At 49.6% G+C, this 19,627-nt stretch overlaps 8 protein-coding genes across 8 annotated transcripts; 4 read left to right on the forward strand and 4 right to left on the reverse strand.

The window, feature by feature from the left end:
• Window positions 1-1,128: 1,128 nt before the first annotated feature.
• Window positions 1,129-2,070, forward strand: N7471_011779 (C2H2-type zinc finger protein; the record flags this gene model as incomplete). The annotated part of the gene is made up of 1 exon (XM_057284498.1): window positions 1,129-2,070. One exon carries the CDS (start codon window positions 1,129-1,131, stop codon window positions 2,068-2,070), a length of 942 nt encoding a protein of 313 aa, XP_057130764.1.
• Window positions 2,071-2,690: 620 nt separating this feature from the next.
• On the reverse strand, window positions 2,691-6,164 carry N7471_011780 (lipase family protein; the record flags this gene model as incomplete). Its single annotated transcript, XM_057284499.1, has 2 exons — window positions 2,691-5,774; window positions 5,829-6,164. 2 exons carry the CDS (start codon window positions 6,162-6,164, stop codon window positions 2,691-2,693), a joined length of 3,420 nt encoding a protein of 1,139 aa, XP_057130765.1.
• A 190-nt stretch (window positions 6,165-6,354) lies between these two features.
• Window positions 6,355-9,559, reverse strand: N7471_011781 (uncharacterized protein; the record flags this gene model as incomplete). Its single annotated transcript, XM_057284500.1, has 6 exons — window positions 6,355-6,692; window positions 6,747-7,389; window positions 7,460-7,481; window positions 7,537-7,725; window positions 8,028-8,989; window positions 9,044-9,559. 6 exons carry the CDS (start codon window positions 9,557-9,559, stop codon window positions 6,355-6,357), a joined length of 2,670 nt encoding a protein of 889 aa, XP_057130766.1.
• A 547-nt stretch (window positions 9,560-10,106) lies between these two features.
• N7471_011782 (WD40 repeat domain-containing protein) lies at window positions 10,107-11,030 on the reverse strand (the record flags this gene model as incomplete). The annotated part of the gene is made up of 1 exon (XM_057284501.1): window positions 10,107-11,030. One exon carries the CDS (start codon window positions 11,028-11,030, stop codon window positions 10,107-10,109), a length of 924 nt encoding a protein of 307 aa, XP_057130767.1.
• A 1,002-nt stretch (window positions 11,031-12,032) lies between these two features.
• N7471_011783 (putative MFS transporter) lies at window positions 12,033-13,647 on the forward strand (the record flags this gene model as incomplete). Its single annotated transcript, XM_057284502.1, has 3 exons — window positions 12,033-12,204; window positions 12,300-12,400; window positions 12,454-13,647. 3 exons carry the CDS (start codon window positions 12,033-12,035, stop codon window positions 13,645-13,647), a joined length of 1,467 nt encoding a protein of 488 aa, XP_057130768.1.
• Window positions 13,648-14,143: 496 nt separating this feature from the next.
• Window positions 14,144-14,647, forward strand: N7471_011784 (uncharacterized protein; the record flags this gene model as incomplete). The annotated part of the gene is made up of 1 exon (XM_057284503.1): window positions 14,144-14,647. The coding sequence occupies one exon, from the start codon at window positions 14,144-14,146 to the stop codon at window positions 14,645-14,647; it is 504 nt and encodes a 167-aa protein (XP_057130769.1).
• A 2,926-nt stretch (window positions 14,648-17,573) lies between these two features.
• N7471_011785 (Helicase C-terminal) lies at window positions 17,574-17,792 on the reverse strand (the record flags this gene model as incomplete). The annotated part of the gene is made up of 1 exon (XM_057284504.1): window positions 17,574-17,792. The coding sequence occupies one exon, from the start codon at window positions 17,790-17,792 to the stop codon at window positions 17,574-17,576; it is 219 nt and encodes a 72-aa protein (XP_057130770.1).
• A 946-nt stretch (window positions 17,793-18,738) lies between these two features.
• On the forward strand, window positions 18,739-19,567 carry N7471_011786 (C4-dicarboxylate transporter/malic acid transport protein; the record flags this gene model as incomplete). Its single annotated transcript, XM_057284505.1, has 3 exons — window positions 18,739-18,869; window positions 18,906-19,271; window positions 19,312-19,567. 3 exons carry the CDS (start codon window positions 18,739-18,741, stop codon window positions 19,565-19,567), a joined length of 753 nt encoding a protein of 250 aa, XP_057130771.1.
• Between the last annotated feature and the right edge of the window lie 60 nt (window positions 19,568-19,627).

A 19,627-nucleotide genomic window follows, 5' to 3' on the forward strand; every position in this document is an offset into this window, starting at 1 on the left:
AACAAGTTTTCCCCCATGTATGATGTACATACATTGATGTATGTACTCCGCCCACTGTGCTTGTAAGGTTCGTGTAAGCGAGCCCAGGGCCATGGATGAATAACTGTTTCAGGCATTCCTTTGGTCTCGCCCCCAGCGCTTAGAACCGCCCTTGGTGATGACAATCCGGGATCAATTGTAGGTACCATGGTAATTAATACGGAGTACGGAGTACGGAGTATTAGATTAAATTCACAGCACATAATAAACCCATGGATAATATGTATGGAGTAGCCTGACCAGCGTATAAGAAGCGCAGACGTAAATATGGTTCCAAGGTTCCGGAGGTGTGGCCCAAAATGGACTAGTGCTATCCCTTTGTGACCTTCCCTTTTCGCTCGCGCCCGTTTTTTCTCCATAGCCACGCGACAAAATGATCTCCTGAACCATCCATGGTGTCATCCCCGGGTTTTGCACTTATATTATTATATTATTATTACAGTTCAAAGGGAGAGACAACGAGAATGATTATATCAATATCTACTCCGTATACAACTGTTCATCGCCCTCGCAGATCAACAGATCCCTGATCGATCAGCCGTTTATGGAGTGGCATGGGATATGTGACAGGTCCAGCAGGATCTGCACTAACCGTAGCCGAGGTGCAATCGTCCAACGGGGTCTTTACGGCCTCCCAATTTGGGTTTAGGGCGCTGCACATCCCACAAGGCTGGAAGGTTAGGGCTTTCTGCCTTCGCGTGGGTGAATCGTCATTCCCCCCACGTTAATCTCCGAAAATAATTATTCCATGGTTATTTATTACTTATCTCGCTTAAATTAATTTTAAATTGAATTCATTAAACCTAAAGAAGAAAAATCAATTAAATTAAGCTTTGGAGCAAGCTGCGTCTCATTAAAAATAATTAAAAAAGGGAAATACAATTGAAAAAATAAAAATAAAAATAAAAATAATTAGAAAATGCCGTAACGTAAATCGTAATTTTGCCTGAGTCGGCATCGTCCGCTGGCGATCATCTAAAGCCGCCCGCCTGCTCTCTAGGTATAAACCTCGTGGCATCCCCCACTCACTGAACAAACCCGAACTTGAAACGCACCTGGATCAGTCCTCTCCAACACATCTTCTTCATCATGGATCTCGCCAACCTCCTCTCTCACAGCACGGCTGTCAAGCCGATCTATACTCCTCTCGAGTCCAGCTACTATAAGCGCTCGCCGCCTCTATCGCCGCCAGCCGAAGAGCCTAAAGTCTCATTGCCTTCAATCTCATCTCTCTTTGAAGGTGCCGATGGTGCTCAGCACGCAGCTAGTGAGTACTTCCAACCATACTACAAACCAAAAACATCCTCGCTAATCCTATACCTTCCAGAGCGCCAACGTCTCTCGCCATCTCTCGGTGAGCGCCACGTCCGGGTCGGGTCCTACGAGCTGCCCCCAACACCACCTCTGCGCCCCGGCTCTGGCCACGCCCACCGCCGCGCATCTCCCGTGGAGTCGCTCTCTCACAAGGAAGCGCACCGCCACCACCTGCACCGTTCCTCCATCTCCAGCAACAGCTCTATCCACATCCCCCGCAACACAGCACCCTACGCCTCGCCTGCACCAAGCGTCTCATCTTACACATCTCCAATCGACGCTCCCCAACAGCAAATGTACTACCCTCGCCCACCAACCACATCCTCATTCCAACCCTCGACCCCAGCATCAGCCCCCCAGATGCCCACTGTCCAGGTCCAGGCGCAGCAGCCGCACTCGCACTCGCACTCGTCTTCGGCTCTCATCTCCCCTGTCACCCCGGCCTGGCAACACCACCACTACTTCCCGCCCTCCACCTCAGCCCCGTACCAGCAGAACCACGACCGCTATATCTGCCGTACCTGCCACAAGGCTTTCTCGCGTCCTTCTTCCCTGCGCATCCACTCCCACTCGCACACTGGCGAGAAGCCCTTCCGCTGCACACATGCCGGCTGCGGTAAGGCTTTCTCTGTGCGTAGCAATATGAAGCGCCATGAGCGTGGCTGCCACTCTGGTCGCCCGGGTCCTGCTCCTGCTGCAACTGCCATTGTTGTATAGGCGGATGTGGATTCCTTGTCTCGGTACTCTTCTGATTCTTGTCACGTTGTTTTTCTTAAAGGGTGCTTTTTCTTTTGTCAGGTGGGGATTTCTTTTGTTTGGCGTTGTGTGTGATGCCGTGATACCCTGGATCTTGGTTTTGATTCTTTTCATCGGATTCCCATTTGGTTTAGATGGGTCGGTTCTATACACTATATAAAATTACGATTCTCAATGTACAATTCTATGATGAAAACTGCTTCTCTCTGTTTTGTTATCCTGTACTCGTCTTCGTAGTGCTCATAGTTCTATCTGTTCTTTATTAACCACAAATCGATGGTCCCCGCCGAGACATCAACTACTTCTCGTTTAGACTACTCATACCATGAAGAATTCACTGACTGAGCCGCTCAATTCCAACGGGTCCGTTAACTTGTAAACAGTCATTCTTGTCTATCTGTGCCCTAAATGTATCATCAAATCATTACCAATATAACCTTCGAAGCAATCCCAAATAACCAAGGAGGAGAACATGTATCTGCCCAACATCAACTCGCAAGTAAACACCAACCCAAACGAAAACCAAAACATAAACACATAGACACATAGACACATAAATACCCAAACCCTCCGAGATCTACTCATCCAAAAACCCCCCTCGCCAACGCAGCAAGACTAGTCTCATACCGCGCAGGATTATGATCACTCAACATGCCACCAGCAAAGCGCAACTCGCCAAACCAAGCATCAACGTCCCGAATGAACCGAATCTGCACGCGAGTCGCAGGCCTCCCAAGACGCGGATAACCGTCGACCCCAAGCTCCGGCGCCGTAAACGCATCCCGCTGCAGAACCCGCATCGTCTCAACGACAAAAACCTCACCGGGAGGCATGAGTTTCGGCGCACGCATCTCATCCCGTAGCAGTTTTAGCGTCTTCCAGGCCCAGGCGTCTTCACCGACGCCATCGCCCGCGTTCACGACTAGCGGGGGCTGGTTGACATAGAATTTGTGAATAATGCTTTGGCGGAGGGAATGGCTCACCCGCTGGCGGATGTGCGCTTTGGCACCCGTGGCATCGTCCTTGAAGGATAATGACGCTGTGTGCATGTCGTGTAGGATGCCTAGCGACAGACTGGGGACTATGTCCGAGCCATTGACGATTGTTGTTATTAGGCCTCGCGTGGCGAGGCGGAGGAAAGGGGACATCACGGCTGGGGGGCCGTAGGCGTAGACATGGATTGGCCGGTTCGCTGGAAGGGTGTAGGTTGGTGGGCTGGGGTCTGGGATGCTGGGGTTGGGGTTGATATCTGCGGTCAAGAGGCGGGGACGGGTGGCAGGTTGATATGAGGCTGTTACGAAGGATGTGCCTGTTGTGGATGGGTTGGGTTCTGAAATCATCGTTGCGAGAAGGGCTGCGACGCCTCCGCCGAGCGAGTGCCCGCATAGGACTATGCCGTAGTCTTGGAATTCTTCTAGTGCCGCACGTAGGGTGATCATGACTCGGCCGCCGCCGCCCTCTAGGAGCCGCTTGGCTGAGGCGTGCATGCCTTTGTGCACCTTCCAGCTTTTGCCTTGCCATTCGAGGTCGTCGTAGTCGCAGGTCATGTCTGTGAGGATGTCCTCGAAGCCCCATGTTCCTCGTAGAGTCAGAACCACGGCTTTGGAGTCATGGTCGATAGAAAGATAGTGGACCAATGGGAAGCCTGTCTCTGTCTCACCAGCTGCGTTCGAGCCACCGGCTGGATCGACGAACGACGATAGGAGGATCGTAGAGGGTGGAAGGCCCGCATTCTCCGAGAACGCACTGTGCTCGTGGCCGTCCGACTTGGTATTAGGTAGATTCTTCGAGCCACTAGGAACACCCATGACGGTGAGCGCATTCGACCCATATGAGGCAGAGGAGAACCGGGAGAACCGGCGAATGTTTTGCACGAAGTGTCTCTCTGGAAAGATCCCTGGAACAGAGCCATCGCGATTGAGTGCCTGAATGGTTTCCATATCTTCATATGCACTTTTGCGAGGCCGGTGCGCGAGCAGCAGGGACGTCTCAGACCCTGCAGTCGCTAGGGAATACAGGCTGGGGGTGAATGATTGGGATCTGCGATGCATAGCTGACGAGCTGGGGCGGTTATCATTGGCAGACAAAGTCCCGTCTGCTTCCGATCTTGTCACAGACATGGAGCTGCTGCTGCGAACGTGAGTCTGGACAGGCGATCCAGAACGCATACCAGCACCACGGCGTGAAAAGAATGTGTCAGTTTGAGTGAGGAGTGACTCTTGGCTCTTCTCTCGCACCGCGAAATGGCCCCCTCTTGGGCCCCTAGAAGCATGCATTTCGTGAGATGGGGCGTGTTTCGTCTGCGACTGTGGCGACTGTTTTTGGGGGGAGTTTGGGAAGGGCGACCTTCGTAAGCCCCGATTCGGGACAGGGGTTGTCGGTCGATAGTTCGGAGGTTCGGTTTGTCTCTTTGTGGGAGCGGGTCTGCTGGAGACCTCTCGCGCAGTCGCTTCCTTTACAGACGCTGTTCCTTTTGTAGGCCTGGGAGGAAGACGAGGACTTGAGATCCCCGAGGGCCCGGATGAGTCTATAGATGGCTTCTTTCCCGGCGGGCGCTTGGCCTCACTTCTTTCTAGAACAGATGGCTTAACCTTTTGTGCAAATTTCGTGAATGAGCCTTTGCTAAGTGCAGACTTGGGAGGTTCATTCGGCGAGTTGGGAGTTGTTCCACGGTGTTTGGGAGCAGTGCCCTGTGTGGCATCGAGATGTGAACGCGACTGATCATGATGAGACTTCACCGGACTATTGGACAATGTATTACCCGGCAATGCTCGTTTATGATGACCAGGCTCAGGTAGGGCGAAATTTCCAGAGCCGTCATAGGGTCGCAGCTGAGTGCTCTGGGATTTATTGAAGGCTGTCCTAAACACCACTGTATGCCTTGGACACCGTCGCTGGCCATCAGCCATATTGCTATCCTCGTAATTATGATCATGGTGGAATCTCTCTTCTATCAGTTTCGTTCCTGGAGGGGCGGCGATCTCTGCTATATCATCATCGTAGATATCGACTGTGATCGTTCGCGCCGTCAGGGCTTCCGATTTGATAGATGCGTGACAACCCTGAGGAAGTTGACTCATAATATAAGCGCGGATATCCTCATCGGATACTTGCTGCTGACCATCCAACGGACTAGAGAGACGATGCCCAAATGAATCAGACACGCTCGACCGTCGAACTGCATCAAAGGCTTCCTCGCCATTTCCAGGCATCACGAATGAAGAACTGCCAGGCTCTACCAACTCTTCATCATTGCGCTCGGGGAATTGCAGTTGATGGGATCCGATCACGTCTGCTCTTGCGCCGTTGTCCAGAATGACAACATCCCAAACAATCTCATCTCCGCCATTTTGGCGCAGATGTCTTTCGGTATTCTTCTTACCCCAACGCTGCAATAGTGCGAAGCCTAGAGAGCCAATGAGGAGGTCTCCGACACCGATATTCTCGGTACTTGCGCCGGGGTCAACAGATCTAAACTCACGTCGAATCAGCGTGATGATAGCCGCGATGGCCCTTGAAGACTCGGTGGATCCAAGAATGGCATCCAAAGTAGACAGAAGTGCCTGCGAGAGATTTGCAACCGAAGATAAAGTGGTCGACGAGAAATGAAATGTCGCTGCGGCGAAAAAAGATGCCGAGGTCACCGTCGTGTGGAGCGTCGCCAACTAGGGGTGTTAGTCAAGACTAAGTTGATAGCCCTGAAGGGTTTAGGAACATACACTTCGCTCGAGAAGAGACTCAGCTTCTGTCCTACCATGTTCATCGCCACTACGAATAGCGACATCTCGTCCTGCCCTCGTCAAGATTCCCTCGACCAAAGCCCGGCTTAGTTCCAAGCTGGTCAGAGTCGTGGCTCGCGCGCCATCCAGGGCCGCCCCGCCAAAGAATGTGCCTAGTCGCAACGATAGCGAGGTTGACTGGGTAATCAAAGATATCAACGACGCGACTGGTCGCGGGAGCAGAGTCGATCCTGAGGCTGGAACGTGAGCGTGCGCATAGTCGAGGTTCATATTGACATCATCAGGTTTTTCCCGGTCATTGGATTTTGTAAACATATCAAGAGTGAGAATATTTCAAGCCATGAAGATTGTTTTACATTTACAGCCTTCCAAAGTTGTCCCTCCGTGTAGGTGTAAGCCAGTTGGTACCCCAACCATTGAAGATCGGCCTTTCACATGTGATCGACTTCCAAGATTTCTATACACGTACGGAGTACTTGGCACTATGTTCCAGGTCCGATTAACTCTACATCATCGCTTTCACGTCACCTCCGTATTGCACCTTGCGAATCTGACTCCGGTCGCAATCTTTCACCCTCCGAATCCCCGATAGGCCCATGTTCTGCCACAAATCGGCTAGAAGCCCCTTGAGGACCTGTCTGGCCCCGTCTCGGCCCTGAATGCTCAGTCCGTAAATCACCGGTCGACCAACAAGAACTGCTTTGGCTCCTAAGCACAGTGCCTTGATCACATCCGAACCTGTCCGAATCCCCGAGTCGAAAAGTACCGTTATCTTGTCCCCAACTGCATCGACTATCTCCGGAAGAACGTCCAAAGACCCGATAGCACCATCCACTTGACGGCCTGGACAAAATTAGAGAAAGGGCATGAAAAAAAAAGCTGGTCAGAACTACTTACCACCATGATTCGATACCACAATCCCATCACACCCATATTTCAGCGCTAGCCTCGCATCCTCCACGTGCTGAATTCCCTTCAACACAATCGGCCCATCCCAATTCTTCCGCAAGAAAGCCAAATCCTCCCATGAATGCGGACTCCCAGCGAAAATGTCTCCGATCCACGCGCGCGAAGCACCAATAATATCCTCCTCAACCTTCGATCCAGTTTCCTTCTCGAACTTCGCGCGGAAAACAGGATCGCTAAACCCGACCTGGTTCCCCACCCCCTTGATAAAGGGTACATAGGCGTTATCCAAATCCGCCGGTCGCCACGCCAGCGACCATGTATCCAAGGTAACAACCAGAACCGAGAACCCGTTCTCTTTTGCCCGCTTTAGCAGCGACAGAGTAACGTCGTTGTCCCTGGGCCAGTACAGCTGATACCATCGCTTACCGTCCTTGTTGGCGGTCGCAACATCTTCAATCGAGCTCGTGCTCGCCGTACTCATAGTATACGGAACCCCGACTTCCTCGCATACTTCTGCAAGGCCTGTCTCCTTGTCTTCGTGGAAGATACCCTGTACGCCGACCGGCGCCATGATAAGGGGATTATCGTATTTCTGACCGAAGAGCTCGACCGAAACGTCTTGCTCGGGTGTCTGGGTATGTCATCGGTCAGCGAGAACATACCTAGGTAGTCGTAGTTCATTGTATATTGCCTTAACTCACATTTCGCATCATCCGTGGGATTCTATCGGCCTCGTCCGTTAGTTTCCGACTATCGTAGTAAATATCTAGAAACCTACAGCTTCCACTGCCGGAATGCCAGCCGGTTGCTATCCATTGTCGCTTTCTCGCCTGCTCCACCGGCGACATAATTGAATGCACGAACGCCCAGAGACTCTCGAGCTTGCTCCTCTAGTTTGCGGGGGTCGGTGGTTACGCCAGGCAGGATGCCCATTAAGGCACCCTTGCCGTAGATCTCTGTTTGGTAGCTACCGTAGTTATCAGACATTGTAAATCGTTGTGAATCGTTGATAGTTGGAAAGTTAGAGAAGCCAAGTCCCAAAGCTGGGGGTACCGCTATGCCCCCGGTTATGCGGAGATGAATTGAACCGAGGTTACATAGCTTCATGCTAGCTTCATGCATTAACGTATTACGCAAATATCCTGTTTTATGAAGTCATTGCCATGTGTCCTTCCATAACACGTAGAAAGTCAAGTGAATTATAGATTTAAGTCATCCATACTTTACCCGGTAGCATAATTACTCCGAGCTCTAAGTCGCTCACCATACCTCCAAAGAACAACAGGCACCGGACAGCCCATAACAATAGCAACGAGAGCAAGGATAGTAGTCCCCCATCCATAACCCAACGATTGATACATATTCGGACCGAAAAGAGGAAATCCGAAACCCGTCAATCCACGAAGAATGTAAACAGCACCCGTCGCACTAGCCGCATACAAAGTAAAAGCCTCATACAGATATGCACTGGTACACTGAAACAGAATCATAGCAGCGCAGGCAAACAGCGCTATGCCAAGATCAGGCACAATCCAATGCGTGACAGCCTGTGCTCCCCATCCGTACCACAGCAGACCGACCGGGGCGAGGATCGAGGCGGGGAACATGAGAACTACTCTGAATTCTGGTTTGCCATTTCCGCCATGCTTCTTCTTCAGCGCTCTGTAGATTGGGTCCGCGAGAAACGCGCATACCTGTGAACCAAGGAAGTATCCGATCCCCAGTGCGAGGTAGTTTAGACTAGCCGGGCCCACGGGCTGGTGGTATCTCTCTTCCCAGAGAGTTGTGAAGGTCGAGAGTACTAGGTACATTAGCCCGTATAGATAGGCATAGAAGATTGCTAGAACCTGGACGATGGGCTGGACTCTTAAGAGCTGCAGGGGTCGGAGAAGAGAGTTGTGGTATAATTGGCTGAGAGTTTCGTCTGGTTTTTCGTAAGGTGTCTTCAATAGAGCTGTGTTTGTCGCAGCCGGTTTCAGCATCTTGGCCTTTCTCCTCGCGAGGATGACGGGTGGATATGTCTCCTCCATAACAAGCAAGCCAAAAACGATCAAGGTCCCGTCAAAGATAGACGTTGCCCAGAATGCCCAGCGCCATGTCGTGTACTGAGTGATAAACCCACCAACGACAGCCCCTAGAGAAGGTCCAAAGACAGGCCCAAGATTGTAGATGGCAATGACCCAGCCGCGTTCTTCTTTGGGAAAGCAGTCACTAATAATACCCGCACCCACCTATGCCTGGCACATTAGAGCAAGATCTAGCCGCAGAAGAAGGGGCGTACTCACAACAAGTCCACCCGCGCCTCCAATGCCACTGAGTAGACGGGAAGCGAGTAATTCGCCTTTGTTTCGAGCGAACCCACACACCAGGTTGAAGATCAGGTAGAATGAATTCCCCGAGTGCAAGACTGCGGCTCTTCCAAATATCTCGCTCGATGGGCCTAGTATCAGAGGGCCGAGACAGTAAGTCAGGACGAAGGTTGAGAGGACGAGGACTGCTTCTAGTGAGCTTCCCATGTGCAGTTCGTCTTTGATGGTGCTCAACTCGGGTGCGACAATTGACGAAGACAATGGCATTAAAAACACCGAAAGAGAGACAACAATTGTTACGGTCCATTTCTTTGATCTGGGCCAGTTCAGTGGGTTTCCAGGGTCGTTTTCTTCAAAGTTAATAATGGTCAAGGACTGGTGGGTTTCTTGTATCTCGGCCTTTTCTTGGAGGGCATTGTCCGTGATTGTGGGTTTGTTGTTGATTTCATCATAGACTTGGTGAGGATTTTCATTTGAAATTGGCTGGCTCATGGTCTCAGTCCAAGTAAAGATATGCACTGGCAAGATAAAAATGTTGAAGGGCACATCCCATCAAATTGGGTCGGAGAGCTCAATGAAAGCCAGTATTTTGATACTAGACCGATTAAGCGTTCGCGCCTGGGGTTGTAACAACACATGCTGTCCCATTGGCTGATAGACTAGGTAGCCCTGGAAAAGATTCCGAGTGAGTCATATCAATGCAAACATTGGGAATAGGTAGGGATCTGCAGCACATCCAGCATCTTTCCGTGTCTGACCATTTTTTGTATGAGTAGGCTTGTGGACTTGAAAACCTCATGTAGTGTTCTTGAGCAGAGTGGACGATCTTGGTCGGCTCCGACTTCGACCCAACTGTTCAAACCAGGTAAAGGAGAGAAGTTTTGGTTCCGGCTTTTGATCAATTAAAATAAGTTGATTGCTAATCGCAAGGAATTCCATGCGAGCTGAAGAATCAAGAACATTGGTGGGTATCTCAAACAAAAACAAAACAAACAAACGCGTGCGTTAACGAGAAGGATCTCCCCTCCACGAGAGAGAATCACGCCGAGTTCCAGATCTTGATAGTCATGTCATCAGAGGTGTAAACTACCATATTTTCATCGTGCGACAAAGTAATGGCCCGAACCCACCCGGAATAGCCCGTTAAGACTCGGACGCAGGCAAACCCTAAGGGCACAGCCCATAGGCGGATCGTCAGGTCATCTGCCGCTGATGCCACCAGGTTCCCATCAGTACAAAATGCGATCACGCGCAGAGGTCCAGAGTGCCCCCGGAGGACGTTGAGCATGGTGCCAGAAGTCGTATCCCAGATGCGCAGGTCCTTGTCCTGCGATCCCGACGCTAGCAGCTTCCCATTAGGAGAGAAGCAGACAGCCCTGATTGAGGATTCATGGCCATTTAGTTGATGGATTTCATTGCCGGTGGTTGTGTCCCAGAGGCGAATTGTATTATCGTCCGAGGTTGAAGCAACAGTTTTTCCATCGGGCGAAAAGGCCACAGCGCGCACCCATCCCGAGTGCCCATTGAGGGTTTTGAGCAGCGACCCTGAGCTCGCATTCCACAGTCGTACAGTGAAATCATCTGAGGCTGAAGCGAGGGTTCTCCCATCGGGAGAAAATTCCACTGCTCGAACTTTGCCAGTGTGGCCCTGCAGCATGCGGTAGGTGAACCCGGTGTTCACGTCGCTGATACGAATGGTCATATCATCGGAAGCAGTGGCCAAGAATCGGCCTGTGGGGGAGAATTTCACAGAGCGCACCCAGCTGGAATGGCCGTTGTCTCTTGCGGCGCTGCGCTGGAGACCGGTGTTGGCGTTCCATAGCCGGATCATCATGTCATTGGAGACTGAGGCGAGGATTTGACCATTGCGGGAAAGGGCCACATCCCAAATGAAGCCAGTATGGCCATCAAGAGTTTTAGATGCGACTAGCTTCCCAAAGGAAGGAGTTACTAGGTCCGCCATTGGTTGAAGCGGTACTTTTTGATTTTGATGGATTTTGGTTGTGCGAGACCCAAGAGACCAGAAAGAGAGGACGCCGTTGTCCCAGATTCCCCTATGGCGGAGAAAGGAAAGCAAACTTTCAAATAGCAAATTCAGGAGTGATTTGCAAAGCTCTGTCAAACGCGTGGACGTGAAGGATTTCTCATAGTGAGAAGTGAAGTCATGAGAGATGTGTGTCCGTCAGCAGTGCATTGCGGGGTGAACGGAATTGCAGGGGGAAAAAAGTCCCATTCATATCAGATATCAATCCTAATTGAATATGGTGCAGAAGGAATCAGAAAGTGATAGTTCCTCTGTCTGCAGCAAATAATAGGCACAAATAGGCAAAAATGACAGCGGGTTTTGCTATTAGGTAAGCTGGCTAGGCCGGTCTATCCTGATCTGCTGACCTTCATATTTTGCTCTTGTAAAATGTAGACTTTTATACCTCGAAAAAGAGGCTTGCTGTAGCTAGATTATGTTCTACATGTGTCTCTAAACCTACTAGGGGCTTGCTATATCGGACTTGACTTGGTATTGGCAGACTACATGTATGCAAGTTGGCCTCAGGCGCCTACTTCTTATGTCATCATATGCGAATTCCGAAGTCAGCTCACTACCATACATATAGTACTCAGGACTACTTTCCCAGGACTACCCAGGTACATTTGCTAATTGGTTTAATATCTCTATTTTACAACTATGATGCAATCCTTAAAATAAAACCACAAGAAATGGAAGAAACAAAACATAGTTACCTATTCCGTAGGTCCATCCCACCAGTACTTCTCTTATCAATCGGCTGCAAGGGTCCTTATCCAACTTCTTGGCGCTTGGCAACTTTAATTCTTCCTTTTCGGCTTTTTGCCTAAGATTTTTCCCTTAACCTTGGAACATAATTGAAGTGACCTCGGGAAACACCTAGGCCCCGGGGCCGAGTCTATTCCTCTATCATTCTTTCTGTCTGGTCTTTGGCCTCTCACCATGGGCCATGCTGAGCCTGACACCGGTTCACCTAACCAAGATGTGCCCTATGAAATCAGCTTAGGGCCAACTCTAGACGAGGAACAGATTGAGAAGACTCTGATCCGGAAGATTGACCTGCATATCCTTCCTATCGTGGTGTTGTTGTATCTCTTCAGTTTCCTAGATCGAGGTACGTGGGGGTGGGGTGTCTGACTCATCCCTTTGCGATTGCAACTGGCCTGTGCCAACTCGGAATCAAAAACATTGGCTGACTTGAATATGCAGTCAACATTGGAAATGCACGATTGTACGGCCTGGAAGAGGACTTGGGACTTGTTGGCAACCAGTACCAAGTCTCCGTGTCCATCCTTTTTGTAACCTACTGTGTATGCATATCACGCAATTCAGTCACCGCACGGACGCTAACCCTAACGTGCAGTTCTTCGAGGTCCCTTCAAACCTTGTACTCAAGAAACTAAGGCCGTCTCGGTATATTGCCACGATCTCAGTGATGTGGGGTATCATTGCAACCCTCACAGGGATCACTCAGAATTATGGTGGCTTGGTTGCCTGCCGAATCCTACTTGGAGTCGTAGAAGCAGGTCTTTTTCCGGGCTTTATAACCTACCTCACTCTCTTCTATAGCAAACGCGAGATTGCCTTGCGAACAAGCTACCTGTTTAGCAGTGCAGCTATTGCAGGAGCTTTTGGCGGGTTACTGGCTTATGGTATTGGGTTTATGGACGGCATCGGTGGACTTCGAGGCTGGCGCTGGATCATGATCATCGAGGGGATTCCGACAGTTCTACTTGGCGTAGTAACTTGGTTCGCCTTGGCGGATGATCCGGACACAGCTTACTATCTCAACAAAGAGGAGCGGGCACTCGTTGCACTCCGCCGGAGTCGTTATATCGGCCAGACTGAGTCTGCGCAGAAGTTCCACTGGGCGGATGTGAAAGAGGGTGTCCTAGACTGGAAGATCTGGGCGTTCTCCATTGGCCAGTTTGGTATCGATACCATGCTTTATGGATATAGTACCTTCCTTCCTACTATTATCAAAGGCATGGGAAACTGGACCACCGCCGAGGTCCAGGCATTGACAATCCCTTGCTATGGACTGGGTGCTATTGCATATCTGTGCGTTGCCTGGTTGAGCGATCGCACCCAACACCGGGCATCTTTCATATGTCTTTTCTGCGCTATCTCAGTCGTTGGCTATGGCATCTTGATTTCGGACTCGTCCTCGGGTGTCCATTACTTCGGTGCCTTGATGGTTGCCCTGGGGCTTTACGTTGCTGTTGGTTTACCTCTCGCCTGGCTGCCTACGAACCTGCCTCGATACGCAAAACGCACCTACGCAACCGGCTTGCAGCTTACCTTTGGAAACATCAGTGGAGTCATGTCTCCGTTCTTGTATCCTAATTCCGAAGGCCCGCGCTTCGTCCGTGGTAACGCTGTCACTCTGGGTATGGTGGCATTTGCGGGTGTCGTGTATGGTGTCATGTGGTTTTCCTATCGGGTTATCAACAAACGCAGAGCCCAGGGTCTGGAGGATGAGAAAATATCATCGCTGTCAGAGCAGGATATCCAGGAAATGGGTGATCGAAACCCCAGGTTCTTGTACAGCATTTAAATACTCAAGCTGAGCGTTCTCCTTGTTTGTGAATGAATCTTATGTGCATACAGCGGGAAATATACAAAGTCTTTGGCTATCAAACCACCACAGGTCAATGTTTACAATTTTCAATAATATATCAGATCCTGCCAAGTCCATATCATTGACGTCGCATACACAGCTACGGCACTTAAGTAGACTTGTCGAGGGCAGATATGAGGAGGGGGGATGAGGAGGGTGGTTTATACTCGCAGGGACGTTGCACCTTCCACACCTGGGCACCTGGGCACATGACTGCAATTGCCTCATTCGGCTACGTACCGTTCTGAAGGAGCTGCCGTAAGTCGAGGCCTTCCCAAGGTTCATTTGCGCAAAAATGATGACGTCATTCCGAACTGCCGTAGCTATAAGTCTGGGGTAAACTTAAGTCCACAAACACCAACTTCTTCGCTCTGAACTCCAAATCCTCACATTGACAGATCTATTGAGTTGATATCAACCACAATCAAAAATCATGAAGAGCGTCAAGCCCCTGAATTGGACCGTCCAAGCAGCCACCACCACCTACCACGTGTACTCACATCCCCTTCGCAGCACCTGTTATCTCCAAGCACAGAAAAGGCCCCAAAAAGAGGATCCCACCCTCGAAAGGTGTATCCTCAACCCCGAACGAGCAGAAACCTGCCAATCAGGCACAGACGACGAAGTCGGACGTCACAAATCTCCATACGACCCGTCCAAAACAGCACCCGAGAAGGAGCACCTTGCGCTGGAGGAAGAATACAAATTGGAAGGGGATACCATTCACGACCCGCTTCTTTACAGTCCTGCAAATAGGGATGTCAGTCAACTTTTAGATCCGATGGCTGGCGTCCATGGTTTACAACACTTGAGGAGTGTCAAGGGCTGGACTAGAAAACGGAAGGAGGCGCTTCTAAGGAAGACGCCATACGAAATGAGGAAATATGAGAATGTATTTTTTGAGGTCAGGAAGCCTCATCAAAAGGTTTGTTTTTGAGGTGGATATGATTGGCTTTCTTTGGGGCTGGCTGACCTGGTCATAGAAGGGTTGAGTTCACCGGTTTACCAGGATGTTATCCACTCTTCTTCATTACAGTTGTTATCAAATTGAGAACAATGAGATTTCCAGATTTACTTTGATCACTTCTTGCAGCCTGTTCCTACGCAAGATATTCAACCCACGTCTGGGCAAATTTCAGCTTAGCCCAACGAGTACCCCATTTTCGTTCTCGAATGTCATGCTAATCTACCAGCACATTATGACGAGACGCGCCTGTCATTCATTTTCACGACTACGACATATGGCATGAGCATAAATGATCACACGTTGGGCTCACAGCTGCATAAAGCAGGCCAAGACCAGTCTTTCTTGTCACCCTCTTCCGACTTTTTTGCATCGATAGTCTGCCACCCAGACAGTCATCGAGAATTGGCCGATTGGATCTACACCGACCGTCCACAGCTCCATATCCATGCTGCTCTCTTTCAGGATGCAACCCTGCTCACAATCAACTAGTTACATACCTTTTCTGATGCTATCTCACGGACGAACTTCTTCGACGCTTGGATAGCTGTTCTTCGTGGCCAAGAAGAAGAAGTACCAGCATTTGTTCCTTATGACCATGATTTTCTATATACATTGGGCAAAGTAGCCCCCAGGCAGAGCTATATCGATCTTGGGCGACTATTGAGCGGGCTCAGCCTTGTGATCTTTGGGCTTCGCTACATGTACATGTTCGAGATTCTGTGGTTCCCAAAACCGGAAGAACACCCGATCCGCCTGGCGGGACGGTGCGTGAATCGGATGAGGAAAACTATACTACAGGAACTAGATGCCACTACTCCGAGGGGAGCAAAAAAGCCGTTTGTGAGCGAGGGTGATGTTGTCGTTGCCTGGTGGGTAAGGACAATGATCAAAGCGTTGAAACCTGCGCCGGACCGGACGATCATGGTGATGAACGTCTTCAATATGTGGAATCTTTTCCCTGAGTGGTTCCTCCATGGCGCCGCAGGCCTCATCGGCGATTCATTCTTCTATTCCTATACGCTGCTTGTTGCAAGCAAGCTTCTCCAAGATATCAACTTGAAGTATGTGACTTCCACGACCGCAAGTCCCTCGTGGAGCACAGAACCAAGCAGCAAGTTGAGGCCATGACTGCCATCCAGAGAGGAAATTTTACCCGTGGTCGGAGATTCGAAGCTCCTCTTCATGGCCGCCACTAACCAGCACAAGGCTGGGAACTTCGAAACGGATTGGTCAGCGGCTGTCATTACTCCCCATGTACCCTTAAGTGGAAGGCCCCATGCCCTCGGTAGACCGTCGTACATCAACGACATTGAGTATTGCCGTGGATACCCGACTAGTAACATTGTGAGAATCACTGGGAAAGATGCTGCGGGTGATTGGCATCTTTTGTTCAAGGCTAGAGCCAGTGCATGGCCGGTGATTCATCAAAGTTGATGGATCTGATTGAGATAGAGATGCGGGATTGATATGTTCCTCGATATATCGTCCTTTGGTCCAAGGCGCCATTTCTAGCTACTACTTAGCCACTCGCAACAATGTGTTCTGAAATTATAGTAATATTATAGTTGCAGGTATATCCGAAACTAAATGACCTACAAATATGGCTCAATAGATGTCTCAAGGCTCTCCCTTATTTGGAAGCAAGGTTATCGACGTTTCTACAACATGACTTTAGACCCCTTCTTCTCAACTATTGGCATTGTCGAAACCACAGTCATATAATCATATAATTTCAAAGGGAACTCATTCTGAATATTTCGGTATTAGGTAGGCCATATGAAGGGGCTACCTTACGACTAATATAGGCAATAGTAATTACCTACCCTACTACGTGTTATGTGACCTACAACCATATATATTATCTTTGTAGGTTGCTTCCTTAGAGAAGCAGCTATTAGTTCTCTTTCCTATTGTAGTATACCTTTGGTTTCTATTTCCCAATTCTACATCCATCCCAAATATGGTCCAGCGTCCAGCCTGAGGGTCTTATAGGTTAGTAGAGTAGACTTTCGCTCTAATCGCCTACGGTATAAGCCGCGTAACTACGTCCTAATATTTATCTTATAGGACCCCGGTCCTTCGATCCATGTGGTTCTATCGTCGTCCTCATTTTTCCTCTCCGACATTGGAACCCTGTGATGGCTGATTAAGCCTATGGCAGCCTGTTCTAAGGTTGTAGAAATCCGGGAGGCAATGCCGTCTTGTATCTTGTTGGTTACCCATAGTCTGTATATACTCACCGACATACCAAACACCGTTCCAAGACTAAATTTTGTACTCCGTCTAAACGGTTTGAAAAGCCTCAATGGATTTTCTTTTCTTGCTGACCGTTCAAAAATCCAGTGTCTCGGAAATTGACTTAAACTCATCCTGGTACGATCTCTTAGTTCCCAGTATTCCTTGTAAAGATCCCCCATAGTTGACCCCAAAGCAATCGTAGGCTGGAGATCCTCTCTCTCTGTTTCTCCCATCTTTTTACTACATGATTTGCATACCAGTGTTCGACCGATGATCGTCCAGATATTGCTAGATAACATCGAATGGACATAGAAGCGAGTTGTTAGAGGCTTGAAAGCCTCTGCTCACATCCATACATATGCCCACCGCATCCGTACTTGTCAGAGATTGTTCCTCGGAGAATTTCGATTCGCAGGGTCCACGTGGGTTGGAGAGCACCATAATCCGGATGTTTTAGTGCCACCTCTTACCATCTGCTGGTGGCACTGCACACAGAAATGACCCTGTACCTCCCAGTCAGGTAGTGACCCATGAAAGACCAGCGCGGAATCTCCATCGGATCTCATTTCGCCTTTGGTAAGCCGACATGCAGGATTAGCACAGATAACCCCCATATCGCGCTTGTCGATTCTCTCTCAACTAAGGCATCCCTGATCGTCTAGAACACGCTGTTGTAATTCTGGGCAGCTTCCATCAGGACAATGCGGCTACAACAGGCATGCATGTTTAAGCCGAGGGCACCACAGTTAAATGTCGTTAACAGGATAACTGTGGGGCTATTAGGGTTGGTGAATTTCTCAATTGCTGTTGCCCGGGCCTCTAGCGTTATGCCAGCGCGAATAACGACGAAGTCGAGCCCAATGGCAGCAAGGAACATCTCGACGACCTAGCGGGTGTAGGGCCAGTTGCAATAGATGAGGAATCGTGGGCGGGTCCCTGACTCGGCTTGCGATCCCTCACTCTTAAGCAGATAGAAGAGAAAACGGAGTCGTGGGCAGTCATGTGCCAGGTAGCGCGCCACAGCCATCCGGTTAGTCGGCAGATCGACCGACCGATCCTCAACAGTACGGGCAAAAAAAAGTCCAAATCCTCGATCATCACCCCAGTCGCCAAACGAATTAATCTTAGCTGATAGCACATTACCTACCGAGTGCTGTAGGAATTGCTGTAATTTGGGGTGAAACGCCATATGTGAGAGTTGTCGGTATGTTGCCCAGTCCATTGCCGCCGCGTTATCTTGAGTGCTTGCGCCGGTGTTTGTTGAGCCTCGATACAGGGAAGCTGCTAACACATGGTAGAGATGATCATGGTTTAACTGGGCAACATTCCCACGTCCGTTTCCGGACGTCAGGCGCGGGGCGTGGTAGGAAGAAGGAAGGACCAAGGATTGGATCTGGTGGGGGAGGCCTTTTATAGTTGGGATGCGGCTGGTTCAGGTGTAAGCCCTAATTGATTTGACCTCAGTTTCATGTTTCTTTTGTTTCACTTCCACCTCTGCTTTCGCTGACTTTCCCCTCTCTTCGGCTTCTTCTACGTTTTGATGTATGTACTACGATTAAAGTAATACGTCAGTAGAACTTGTGACTATTATATGTATGAATGTTATGGTGTATGTATAAATGTTATGGTCATTGTTATGAAGGAAGAACTGTTCATATTCGTGTGGTATGAATTTGATAGGATGGCCGCCTTCAGGTAAATTGCCGTCAGAAACCGTACCTCCCATATACAGAGAGTGAGGGGATTGGGTACCGGTAGGGAAAGTCTTGGCTAAGCCGGGTTTGAGGAAGTACAGAGCAAAAAATAAGAAAGGAGTTCAACAGTTGACCAACATAAATGATACCGCAGAGTCACTGGAAGGTGAGAATGGTGGTTCTTACACAAAACGGTTGAAGCATAATGATGGCTGGCGCTATCTCGTGCGGAATTTCACACCTACGCATGTGTCTCGAGCGTAGGTTGTCGACTTTGCTAACTCTGCTTAATCAAGTTGGTTCTCGGTCAATATGGGCACCGGGATTACTTCTATTCTGCTCAACACTTTACCCTATAATAGCAGATGGTTATACTGGATATCAGTGGTGATATTCTGTTTGAATATTCTCCTCTTCATCTTCGCCGCCATAACCATCTTGCGATATGTCCTTTACCCGAAGATCGTCTACCTCATGGTGACTCATCCCACACAATCCCTTTTCCTTGGAACTTTCTCTATGGGACTTGCTACAATCATCAATATGAATTGCTATATCTGCGTACCAGCCCGGGGAAACTGGACTGTTTACTTTGCCTGGGCTCTGTGGATTGCAGATGCTGTTGTTTCTATCATAACATGCTTCGGGATACCATTTATTATGTATGGTGTAAATACAACTCCTTTTTGAAAGTTCTACTAGGACCGACTCGGTTTCTAGGATAACTCGAACGGCCGGTATCGAGCTACAGGCGATGGGCGGCGCTTGGCTGCTTCCCATTGTGTCTTGTGTCGTTGCGGCGGCATCGGGAGGTATTGTGGCTGATTTGCTCCCGGATCCACAGCATGCTCTAGGGACTATCATCGTGAGCTATGTTCTATGGGGTGGTGGAGTGCCCCTGGCAATGATGGTAATTGTCATTTATTTGATGCGCCTCATGCTGTACAAATTACCATAAAAAGTAGTGATTGTTAGCACGTTCTTGCCTCTTGGTCCTCGTGGTCAAGGGGGCTTTGCG

The sequence above is a fragment of the Penicillium samsonianum genome (assembly GCF_028829775.1).
Source record: "Penicillium samsonianum strain IBT 33392 chromosome Unknown utg000007l_segment0_segment0, whole genome shotgun sequence".
NCBI classification, from domain to species: Eukaryota; Fungi; Ascomycota; class Eurotiomycetes; order Eurotiales; family Aspergillaceae; genus Penicillium; species Penicillium samsonianum.